This window comes from Bufo gargarizans, chromosome 3, assembly GCF_014858855.1.
Source record: "Bufo gargarizans isolate SCDJY-AF-19 chromosome 3, ASM1485885v1, whole genome shotgun sequence".
Classification (NCBI taxonomy): domain Eukaryota; kingdom Metazoa; phylum Chordata; class Amphibia; order Anura; family Bufonidae; genus Bufo; species Bufo gargarizans.
The window spans coordinates 152,943,467-152,955,678 of NC_058082.1; the positions used below are offsets into that span (position 1 = coordinate 152,943,467).

General features: G+C 42.5%; 1 protein-coding gene across 1 annotated transcript in view; it reads left to right on the plus strand.

Annotated features, from left to right (window-relative positions):
- The window catches only part of PIBF1 (progesterone immunomodulatory binding factor 1), a 241,984-nt gene that overhangs the window by 106,968 nt on the left and 122,804 nt on the right, over nucleotides 1-12,212 (plus strand). The window contains exons 11-13 of the mRNA XM_044285104.1: nucleotides 1,005-1,170; nucleotides 7,894-8,044; nucleotides 9,810-9,900. Coding sequence (XP_044141039.1) covers nucleotides 1,005-1,170; nucleotides 7,894-8,044; nucleotides 9,810-9,900 — 408 coding nt within the window. The remainder of the gene's footprint in view (nucleotides 1-1,004; nucleotides 1,171-7,893; nucleotides 8,045-9,809; nucleotides 9,901-12,212) is intronic.

The window sequence follows — 12,212 nt, forward strand, 5'->3', positions numbered from 1 at the left end:
GATTTTTTAAGAATTTTTGGTGATTTATTTAATAATTTTCCATGTCACTATCCATATATATATTTTTTTAAATCCTAAAAATGTGCTGTTTTCACACTGGACACTAAGATTACTATTAGGCCTCTTGCACACGACCGTATGTATTTTGCGGTCTGCAAAAAACGGATCCGCAAAAAAATACGAATGACATCCGTGTGCATTCCGTATTTTGCGGAACGGAACAGAACAGCAGGCCCTTCATAGAACAGTACTATCCTTGTCTGTAATGCCGACAATAATAGGACATTTTCTATTGTTTTTCGGAACGGAAATATAGACATACGGAAATGGAATGCACATGGAGTAACTTCATTTTTTTTGGGCGGACCCATTGAAGTGAATGGTTACGCATACGGGCCGGAAAAAAATAAACGGACACGGAAAGAAAATACCTTCGTGTGCAAAAGGCCTTTGGCACTAGTTCTTGGTCTGCACAGTTCATTTTTCAGACGTCATCCCCTTTCCATTACAGGTAGGATTATAATGGCATATATATATATGTATATATATATATATATATATATATATATATACTGTATATACACACAGGATCCATCATTCACAATAGTTGATCATTACATCTTATCTACTCATCCATGTCACAGTGACTCAAGGGGGTTGTGGCCGTGGAGCGGAGATCAGGTAAGTATGGTCACCATGGATCTAGCCACCTTGGGAAGGTCTGAAAAAAGCACAAGAAAGGTGGACATCCGTTTTAAGTGTTGTGAACAAATCTAGGAACAAAACCTCCATTGGAATTGTGCAAGTCACCCAAGCTTACAGAACTTACTTTGTGTGGGAACATAGCAATTAGGGATTCAGAAGTTACAGCAAAGCAGTGAAAGTAATAAAGCAATAGTAAGCTGTTTTACAGCTCTTCCTACTTGTGATTTTCGGTGCTGGGTAATCTTTGACATTACGAATGTCTTTGCTAACGACAAATCTTTTTACCGCTTCTTTTTCAGGTATAGACAGTTACAACTGGGTACAGAGGGAAAAATGTCTGAGCTTCTCCATCAGGCCAAGATTAAATCATTTGAGGCTGAACGTGCCCACATGGTATTGGAGGAGACCACGGACAACCTACAGAAATGCCAACTAGAGTGTGAGAAGTATCAGAAAAAGCTAGAGGTATGGGCTGAGAGTTTACTCTAGAATATTTTAGTCCCATTCTTATCTTTAGATCTCGGTTACATTCCATTTTTCTTAGCACCATCGTTATCATCACAAGATGATGACCTGATAAGACTTTCTGTTCCCACACTTGGGACATCTAAGCGCATGTCCGTGCTCTGTCATCTCTATATATTGTGATTTGTATTCTGTCCTTGCTTCACCTTCCTGCTCATAACCAGCATGAACTGTGTCTTTGTTGATTGGAGCATTTATTTCCTAATTTGAATTTCTCAGCAAATCTGCTGACATACCTCATACCTCAACGTTTCACTGCATATGTTCCAAGCAACTCAATGTATGTCTTAACATGTAGTTTAACTGTGTCGTTTCCGTCAGTCTTTACATGGTCCGTAACACAGACAACTGCTCGTTCGTTTAGTATGCTTCAGAGCTGTTCTCTATAATAATACAGTTTTTATCATAAAATCTACACATAAAAAAAGTGTTTCTCTCATAATTTATTGAAAAGCTGGTTATTCATTGGTGGGACAATCGTGTGAATAAAAAAAAAAAAATTGACATTGACCTTGTTTATACTGGTATACTAAGGGTTCTTGCACGTCATAGGCCTCATGTAGACCTTACCATGTAACATACAACCTGAAATTGTCTGCACTGAGATATAGCACCCACCAACACCAAAGGATCACTGCATGGATATCATTTCATATGTTCTTGTAGACAACTTTGTTAGTGATTTCTACAATGATGATCTTTGCATAGCAGTCTTTGAATGACCTTGTCTCGTGTTTTTAATTTTATTAGTGAGAAGTATGTAAAAGAGAGATAATTGCCCATATTACTAGTAATGTATTAAAGGGTTTCTGTCACCAGAATTAACCCCTATTAAACTAGCTGACATTAGTGCTAACGTCAGCTGAACCTAACTAGTCTATTCCCACTTTTATCTATGCCCCGTTACTCCAGAAGTATAACTTTTATAATATGGTAATTAGCCTCTAGGTGCAGGGGGGGTGTTGCCCCTGCACCTAGAGTCTCCGTTCTCCCACCTTTGGCCACGCCCGGCTACACTAGATTGACAGGGCCAGGCAGCCTTCACCTCCAACTGCCGGCCCTGTGCGCTGGGGAAATCTCGTGCCGTTCAGCATTCGGCGCAAGCGCCCTTCACTCACTGCGCCTGCACCGAAAACAGGGCCGGCAGTAGGAGACCAACGCTGCCTGGCCCTGTCAATATAGTGTAGCAGGGCGTGGCCAGAGGTTGGAGAACGGAGCTGCTAGGAGCAAGTGCAACACCCCCCTGCACGTAGAGGCTAAATTGCATATTATAAAAGTTATATATCTGGCGTAATGGGGGCATAGATAAAAGTAGGAATAGGCTAGTTAGGTTCAGCTGACATTAGCACATCACTAATGTCAGCTAGTGTAATAGGGTTAATTCTGGTGACAGGGCTGTATTTTACTGCTAGATTTAGCAGCTCACTCATCAGTGAAGAAGTTACATGAAGCGATCTCCTCCACAGTATGGGGACCAGCAATGGCTAATGTCATACCTCGTCCCTAAAAATAATCATTATTTGCCGGCGGCAGAACGTGATTAGACGGCAAACAATGATTTTTGGAACTGCACAAAAGACACCATTACCCGATGTACAAGCGTTTGCCCATTCATCGGCGGCACCTTTATACTGGCAGATCTTCGCGATGATCTGGGCGATCCTCGGCCAGTGTAATCTTAGACAATTCGTCAGTGACATAAAACTGATGACCTATCAGGAAAGGGGGGTGTAATTACACTGCACCGCAGCTACAATGGAGACAGTGTGCAGGTAAAGATTGAAGAGATCTCAGCACTCACACAAGCGCTATACCTCTTCAAACAGTTGTTTTAGCAAGGGTGCCGGCAGTCAGATCTGATATTGATGATCTATACTGACACCGCAAATTCCTTTAAGTTGATTTATCACAGCCTTAACACTGGCTGTATCACATAATAGTAGCTGATGCTGGATGGTAAATCTAGCTCACACCATTTATTTGTTGACTTAAAGGGGTTTTCTCACTTCTGCAAATGGTTAATACAAGGCACTTATTAATGTATTGTAATTGTCAAATTATACACTGCTTGGGGTTTCGACCAACCTGCAATCCAGCAACAGTGGCCTTGCTTGCACACTGTAGGAAAAAGCTCCAGCTTATACTCACTCCCACTGTCCCAGGCACCAGAGAGGCTGGCACCTTTTTCTGTAGTGTGTAAGCACAGCCACCGATTGCAGGGTGGTCGTAGCAAGCAGTGTATAATATGAAAAATGAATCCAGCCAGCAAAGCAGGCAATATGGACAATCACAATACATTACTAAGTGGTTTGTAGAAACTTTCTCTACATGATTAATGACATTTCCTGAAGTGAGACGACCCCTTTAATTTACTTTAAAAATGTGCCAACGTTTTGGCCCCTTTCCCTTGAAGCCACACCCTTTCTGCTAGTCCATGCCTTTTGTTAAAATATTGGCAAAAATTGTCTGAAAGTGGGACATTTAAAGCGACCGGCCAATCGCTTTAAATGCACACATTTGATGGGAACAAACAGCTTTCTGTCATCCAAGATGGCTGCACTGCTTCTCAGACCACCTGATGGTAGTCCAAAACACTTCCTGCTTGTCCAGACCTGCTATTGGATTGGTCAGCACTGCTCACAGGACCAGGGACAGCAAGAAGTTTGCTGGAATAGGAAAAGGCCAGTATGCATCAGGTAGTCTGAGGAGCAGTTTGGCCATCTTGGATAGCAGACAGAGGGCCCAGGAATTGTCAGATCAGCAACAGAGAAGATAAAAGATGGTGCAAGATAAGTGTTCTGTTCATACCCAGTTCATGTTAATTTTATCCTCTTGAAACGGAGGGTCGCATTAAAGGACATCTGTCAGCAGAAAGAACAGTATTAGCGTTGTGCCTAGTCTAGTTTTAATACATGTCCCCGTTACTGCAGAAAAATTACTTTTATTATATGCAAATTAGCCTTTAGGCGCAACCGGGGACATTGCTCCTGCTCCTAGAGACTCCGTTCTCCCACCTCTGTCTATGCCCTCCTAGACTTGATTGACAGGGCCAGGCAGTGTTCATGTCTTCCTGCCTGGCCCTGAGTGCGGGTGAAAGTTCACGCCTGCGCCGTTCCATTTAGTGAAGGAAGGATGCTCGCCAGCTTTCGACTTCCTTAATGTGCCTGTGCCGAATACATCACAGTACATCCAGAAGAAAACACCAGCCAGCATCACTCTGCAGAGAGTGTCTTCTTCTGGGCGTACTGTGACGTAAGGAAGTCGGCAGCAGACGAGCGTCCTTCTTTAACTACACCTGCGCTGTATACTAAGGAAGGAAGTGTTCCTTGCTGACAACCCGCTGTTTGCTCTTCCTCATACAGCTGCATTGTTTTTGGGCAGCAGATCGCTATTTAGACAGCACTATCTGCTGCCCGAAAACGATAATTTTTCTGTTAACGACGGTTTCATCCGATGAACGAGAGTTTCTCACGACTGATCGGCTGCACTTTTAGACGGCCAGATTCTTGGGAATGAGCATTTGCAGGAATGTTCATCCCTGATAATCTCCCCAATTTTTGGAATGTGTAAATGTACCATTATTTGTGTAGTGTTGCTATCTTATCTAAGCCTTCAGCAGTACAACAGAATTGTTATAAAAAGCCCAAGTTCCAATAATATGATACTATGACTGGCCATTCTGTCCCAGTCTGTACAGCAAAGCTGACAAATGGGCTGCAGAAAGACTTCAGAAAATGGTATTACAGGATTTTTCTATATGGATCATTACATAAATCGTCATTTGTTTATAAAAACCTCGAAATAAATCTGATAATATAGCGGGATCATTTTGTGATGATTTCTTCCCTTTAATCCTTTTTCCCATTATTTGTGTAGCATAGTGTTTCCCAGTCAGGCTTTCCAGGAACCTGGACAGGGTTCTTCAGAAGATCGAGCCATAACTTTTTGTCATGTTTACACATGGCAAAATGATTTCAGCTTGCCCAAAGCTACTTGACACGGAGGCAGGTAAAGATCAGAACCAGAATATAGGCTATAAACTCCACTCCAAATCTCTTTGAGATGAGAATATACAGTACAGACCAAAAGTTTGGACACACCTTCTCATTCAAAGAGTTTTCTTTATTTTCATGACTATGAAAATTGTAGATTCACACTGAAGGCATCAAAACTATGAATTAACACATGTGGAATTATATACATAACAAAAAAGCGTGCAACAACTGAAAATATGTCATATTCTAGGTTCTTCAAAGTAGCCACCTTTTGCTTTGATTACTGCTTTGCACACTCTTGGCATTCTCTTGATGAGCTTCAAGAGGTAGTCACCTGAAATGGTCTTCCAACAGTCTTGAAGGAGTTCCCAGAGATGCTTAGCACTTGTTGGCCCTTTTGCCTTCACTCTGCGGTCCAGCTCACCCCAAACCATCTCGATTGGGTTCAGGTCTGGTGACTGTGGAGGCCAGGTCATCTGGCGCAGCACCCCATCACTCTCCTTCATGGTCAAATAGCCCTTACACAGCCTGGAGGTGTGTTTGGAGTCATTGTCCTGTTGAAAAATAAATGATGGTCCAACTAAATGCAAACCGGATGGAATAGCATGCCGCTGCAAGATGCTGTGGTAGACATGCTGGTTAGGTATGCCTTCAATTTTGAATAAATCCCCAACAGTGTCACCAGCAAAGCACCATCACACCTCCTCCTCCATGCTTCACGGTGGGAACCAGGCATGTAGAGTCCATCTGTTCACCTTTTCTGCATCGCACAAAGACACGGTGGATGCAACTAAAGATCTCAAATTTAGACTCATCAGACCAAAGCACAGATTTCCACTGGTCTAATGTCCATTCCTTGTGTTCTTTAGCCCAAACAAGTCTCTTCTGCTTGTTGCCTGTCCTTAGCAGTGGTTTCCTAGCAGATATTCTACCATGAAGGCCTGATTCACACAGTCTCCTCTTAACAGTTGTTCTAGAGATGTGTCTGCTGCTAGAACTCTGTGTGGCATTGACCTGGTCTCTAAACTGAGCTGCTGTTAACCTGCGATTTCTGAGTCTGGTGACTCGGATGAACTTATCCTCCGCAGCAGAGGTGACTCTTGGTCTTCCTTTCCTGGGGCGGTCCGCATGTGAGCCAGTTTCTTTGTAGCGCTTGATGGTTTTTGTGACTGCACTTGGGGAGACTTTCAAAGTTTTCCCAATTTTTCGGACTGACTGACCTTCATTTCTTAAAGTAATGATGGCCACTCGTTTTTCTTTACTTAGCTGCTTTTTTCTTGCCATAATACAAATTCTAACAGTCTATTCAGTAGGACTATCAGCTGTGTATCCACCTGACTTCTCCACAACACAGCTGATGGTCCCAATCCCACTTATTAAACCTGACAGGGCACACCTGTGAAGTGAAAACCATTTCAGGTGACTACCTCTTGAAGCTCTACAAGAGAATGCCAAAGTGTGCAAAGCAGTAATCAAAGCAAAAGGTGGCTACTTTGAAGAACCTAGAATATGACATATTTTCAGTTGTTTCACACTTTTTTGTTATGTATATAATTCCACATGTGTTAATTCATAGTTTTGATGCCTTCAGTGTGAATCTACAATTTTCATAGTCATGAAAATAAAGAAAACTCTTTGAATGAGAAGGTGTGTCCAAACTTTTGGTCTGTACTGTATAGAGAGAGAGAGAGAGAGAGAGAGAGAGACGGTCGTTACGGACATGGTTATACCTAATGTGTGTTTTTACCTTTTTTTTCTATTTTTTATTATAAAATCAGGGGATAGGGCATTTTTTTCTTTTTTTACTTAAAACTTTATTTTTTTATTGAACACACTTTTTTTTGGCTTTAAAAATAAATAAATATTTATTTCGGTCCCACTCTGGGACTTCAACTTTTGAGGGTCCTTATATCTAATGCATTGCCTGGAAATAGGATTTTTCAGAAGTTCTTTCACGGCAATATCGTTAAGCCACTGGTATACCAATCAGTCCATGTCGCCCGCAGGGCTATTAAAGGGGTTATCACATGATTAATGTAAAAAAAGAAAATCATACATCATCTAGTACATGATAATCTCTTTCTAATAAAGCTAGAACCAGCCCTTTACATAGCGCGCTCCTGTGTGGGGATAGGAGGAGCTGGAGCGAGTATGTGGCAGCCTCTGTCATTCAGAATGGCAGGAGGCTCCTGCGTAGTAGTTTGTATGGAGCCCCTGCCTGTTGCATAGAAACATAGTCAATTTCTCATAGACTCCAATGCTAATGGGAACTTTAGAACTGGATCTGATATCGCTCGTGGCCATACAGAATCATTGTTTGTAGGCAGCAGAGCGTGTTTAGACAGCACAATCTTGCTGCCGGCAAACGCCAATTTAGATGCCGGCACAGACTATACAATTACCAGACAAACAAGCATTTCGTTCGTTCATTGGGTAATCGTAAGTAACAAGCACTCCTATGAACGCTCGTTAGCGATTATCTGGCGGATTCACGGCCTATGTAAAGGGCCCTTAAGATGTCAAAGGTGGAAAAGATCCTTTGTCCTCCTGGGAGATAGAGGTGTCTGGCAGTGGCTTATTCCCCTTCACCCATAAAGTTAAGAATGCACCTGCTTTTTATATGTTTTGATGTGTTTTAATGTTAAAATTCTGTATTTTTCTGTCCCAGGTTTTAACAAAAGAATTTTACGCTCTTCAAGCCTCCACAGAAAAGCGAGTTACAGAGTTACAGGCTCAGAATTCTGAGCAACGAGTTAGGCTAGAGACATATGAAAAGTTGGAGCTGGAATTGGATGAGGTCATAATTCAGACTGCGCAAAGTAAGTTTTCGTATTTTAGTTTTATTTTTATTCACCCCTGCATTCATATACACAGCGAGCAGATTAGAGAAATGACTATGCAATCTGTATATATTAGTTATGGCTGTCACAAAAAATGATGAAGCGTGATGAGTTAAACCTGCAGACTGCGCCATTCTTGTGAAAAGGCTGTCGGAAGCCCTGTTGGAATGCTGTGGAGCAAGTGTGAAGAGCATAAAGCTGGCGGTAGACAGTAGATTTCTATCTACAGATCTGGTTGACTTCCAGCCAGATCCCCAGCATTTGACTCAGTTTAGATACTTCTCCAGACCAGTGGTGCTGGATAGGTTTGGTAATGCCTGTGTATCGTTTTTAGGCACATGTAGCTTTCAGCTATCTATTCTGTAAGCCAAGCTCTACTCCTTGGTCTCCTTTTTCTAAACTTTTCTTGCAAATAGCACCGAAAATGAAGAACAGTAAATTACAGAAATCCTAATTATAAAATATACTCTAGGTAACAACATCTTTGATAACGAGGTTTGTTCACTTACGTTATTCTGCTCAGTCATAGGAAATAATGGTAGTGTCAGATCTGTCACAAGACGGACCCTTTGACTATAATGGAGTGTATTGGATTTCTGTAATTGTGTCTGTGATTTTACCGGACAAAATAACGTTGCATGCTGTGCTACGGTGACCATCATTTTTATGGTATAAGCCAGGGATGGCCAACCTGCGGCTCTCCAGCTGTTGTAAAACTATAACTCTCACCATGCCTAGCTGTAGGCAATCTGGGCATGCTGGGAGTTGTAGTTTTTCAACAGCTGGAGCGCCATAGGTTGGACAACCCTGGTATATGCAATCGAGGCTCTATCGGAGCCTTAAATGCCGATGCGAGCTACTTGGAGGGGGATGTAGTGATAGTTTACATGTGCATGTCTAAGTATCCCTCAAATAGCTGTTAGCTGAACTTGGCCAACAGCTATCCCTCCCCACTTCCCAATATACATACATGCTGGGTTCAGCCGAGTGTACGTGTGTTGTCAGTGGGGAGAAGGGCGGCTTATCTGCTTGTAAGACAAATCGTTCGGTTGGTTCTTCTCTCCCCAATATTATCAGTCAGGGTCTCCCCATGTAATTAGATTGTTGGCCGCCCTGTCAAAAAAGCAGGTACTTATGACAATACTCTAATGCAGGGGTGCGCAACCTTTTCTGTTTAAGGGGCAGACTGAAGGAATCCCAAGGGCCAAAAATAAAGGTTAAAATTGTATCTGAAATACTGTATTTATGGCATATTGTACATACAGTTTATACCATAAATGTCTGGTTAAACTTCCAGGATTCCCATCTAATGGGAGATTACATGGAAAATACATGTGAGCAGCCACAAGACATAGACATGTCTGTCACCAGTTGGTTGTGGGCCGCACAGAATGATATCGAGGGGGACGCAGGTTGTGCTCCCCTGCTCTAACATTTATAGGGACCTTAGGCAAGGCTGCCGTCCTGCAGCTGCTATCATATTAATAGAAATGAAAGACATAGTGATAGGGAACTTAGGTTGTTAGACCTATTGGGGACAGTGTGATGGTAATATCTGTAAAGCGCTACAGAATATTTCAGCGCTATATAATTGAGAAAAATAATAATAAAACAAAGTGCAACATTTTTTAGTATTAACTGTTTGGGGTGTATTATATTGTTTTATGTGAAGGTTTACACAGTAAAAGTTATTAAAAATGTAGTTAAAAGCCAAAGATTTTCTTTTTCTTCCCCCCTTTCACAGTGGAAGATGAAGCCGAAGCCGAAAGAGTTTTGTTTTCTTATGGATATGGAGCCAACGTCCCTACTACAGCTAAACGGAGGCTAAAGCAAAGGTAAAAGAACGTACATAAGCAAATGGCCAGGGTCTTGTAACTGTAAGAATGAGGTGACTAAAACAGTGGTGAAGCCTTCCAAACTCTTGCTTACGTGATGTTACGTGCAGTGTCTGAAAAGAGGTGGATATCTGCTTTATGTGCAGTTAAATATGATCCTGTTTATGTAAAGCAAGATCAGTTTTGCAACCTGATATCCACGTTGTCAGCAAAAAAATACATTTCTTCGTTACTTGTAGTCTAACACCACATATTTCTGTATTTTAAAATATGTGGCTATCCATGCATGAGATATGGAAAGTAGAAGACAGAGTTAAAGGGGTTGGCTCATCTGGGACATTGATGGTATATCGCTATGATATGCCATCAATGTTAAATAGGTGGGGTACCTGCTCCCATCTCCAGAATGGAGCCCCTGAAGTAAAGGAGAGCAAACTGCACATCCGTAGTGTGCTCTCCATTCATCGCTAGGAGAGTTCCAAAAATAGCCTAGCGAGTACACTCTGCTGTTTTCAGAAATCCCAGCAGTGAATCGAGAGTGCAGGGCAGCCATCCCTCCGTTTTACCACCATGGGAATGCCAGCTTGGCCATTTTTGGAATTCTCATAGTGGTGAATGGAGAGTGGCCACGTTGCTCTCCGTTCACTTCGGGTGCCCCATTTTGGAGATAGGAGCAGGTCCAAGAGGTGGTACCCGCAATCTTTCTAACATTGATGGCATATCCTAGCCAGATTGGTCAACAGTTTGACCCCTTCGCTATCAGCGCAATACATGTACGTTGCTGGTGGGGTCCTTAAGCATGTTGCCCACTCGCATGTGCAGCGGGCCCCATAGCTGACTGGTCTCTGCTGTTTCGAATCGCAGAGGCCCGCAGCTAATGTCGCGATTGGCAATATTGCCGATCGCAGACATTACAGCCTTTAGATGCTGTGTTTAAATGTGATAACTGCATCTAAGGGGTGAAAAACCTGGAAGTGTGCGATTCCGGGTTAAGACTGGTATCCCCATGTGGAGTTCGGGGATGTTGGTCATTGTTTCTAATAGGCTTGGGTCTCTCTGAAGAGACCCAGTGTATTGGAGCTGCAGTTGCTATGTTGGCCAGCAGGTGGCAGGCCAACATAGGAGATCAGCAATTAAAGAGGACCTTTCACTACTCTACAAACGAAAAACTAACTATACCTGTGGGCAGAGCGGCGCCCAGGGGTCCCCCTGCACTTACTAGCAAGTCTGGGCGCCGCTCCGTTCGCCCGGTATAGGCTCCGGTGCCTGCGCTCCCTCTGACTGTTTTCTTGTAGGAGGCGTGTCCCTTGCTGCACTGCTGGCCAATCGCAGCGCACAGCTCATAGCCTGGCTATGAGCTGTGCGCTGCGATTGGCCAGCAGTGCAGCAAGGGACACGCCTCCTACAAGAAAACAGTCAGAGGGAGCGCAGGCACCGGAGCCTATACCGGGCGAACGGAGCGGCGCCCAGACTTGCTAGTAAGTGCAGGGGGACCCCTGGGCGCCGCTCTGCCCACAGGTATAGTTAGTTTTTCGTTTGTAGAGTAGTGAAAGGTCCTCTTTAAAGAATACTATACTCCATATGGGAGTATTGTAATAGTCTCTAAAAAAATAAAAAATAATACAAATAAATAGTTTGTAGCCTCCTAGAGGGACCACAAATAAGTTACATCCTGGGCATCACCAGGTCTCAAAATGTGCTATTAAAATATATAAAAAAAAAATTTCTTAATACAGTGAATGGCATAATGGAAAAAAGTATCAAAATGGCCGATTCACCATTTTTTTTTTATTGCTTGTCTTACCCCCAAAAATTAAATAAAATGTGATCAAAAGACACACACACTCCAAAATGGTATCAATAAAAATTACAGATCATTACACCAGCTAGAATTGTTAAATCTTGGGAAAAAGAACTGACAATCCCAAATCTGCAGGACAAAATACTTTGGGGGATGGTTAGATATAAGAAAGGTACCAGCCAGCTTCGGGGCCCTAAGGGTAAGACTGCGTGTACACAAGACTATACATCATCAACACCAAATGAAATTTGTCGAGAAACACAATATAGAATTATACATAGGGCGATCTACAGTTTTCATGAATCATATAATGCAATACAACAGGACAGGATAACAATCCAAATCCTTATGGGAGGTTTTGGTAAAATGGGCCAAAGAAGTAATGAAGAGCGACGTACCATTAACATTGGAAACAATTTTATTTCATAATCACCCAGATAATACACCAATGACACAAATAACGCATATGAGCATACTCACAGCCAAAAGATGCTTATTACAACATTGGTTA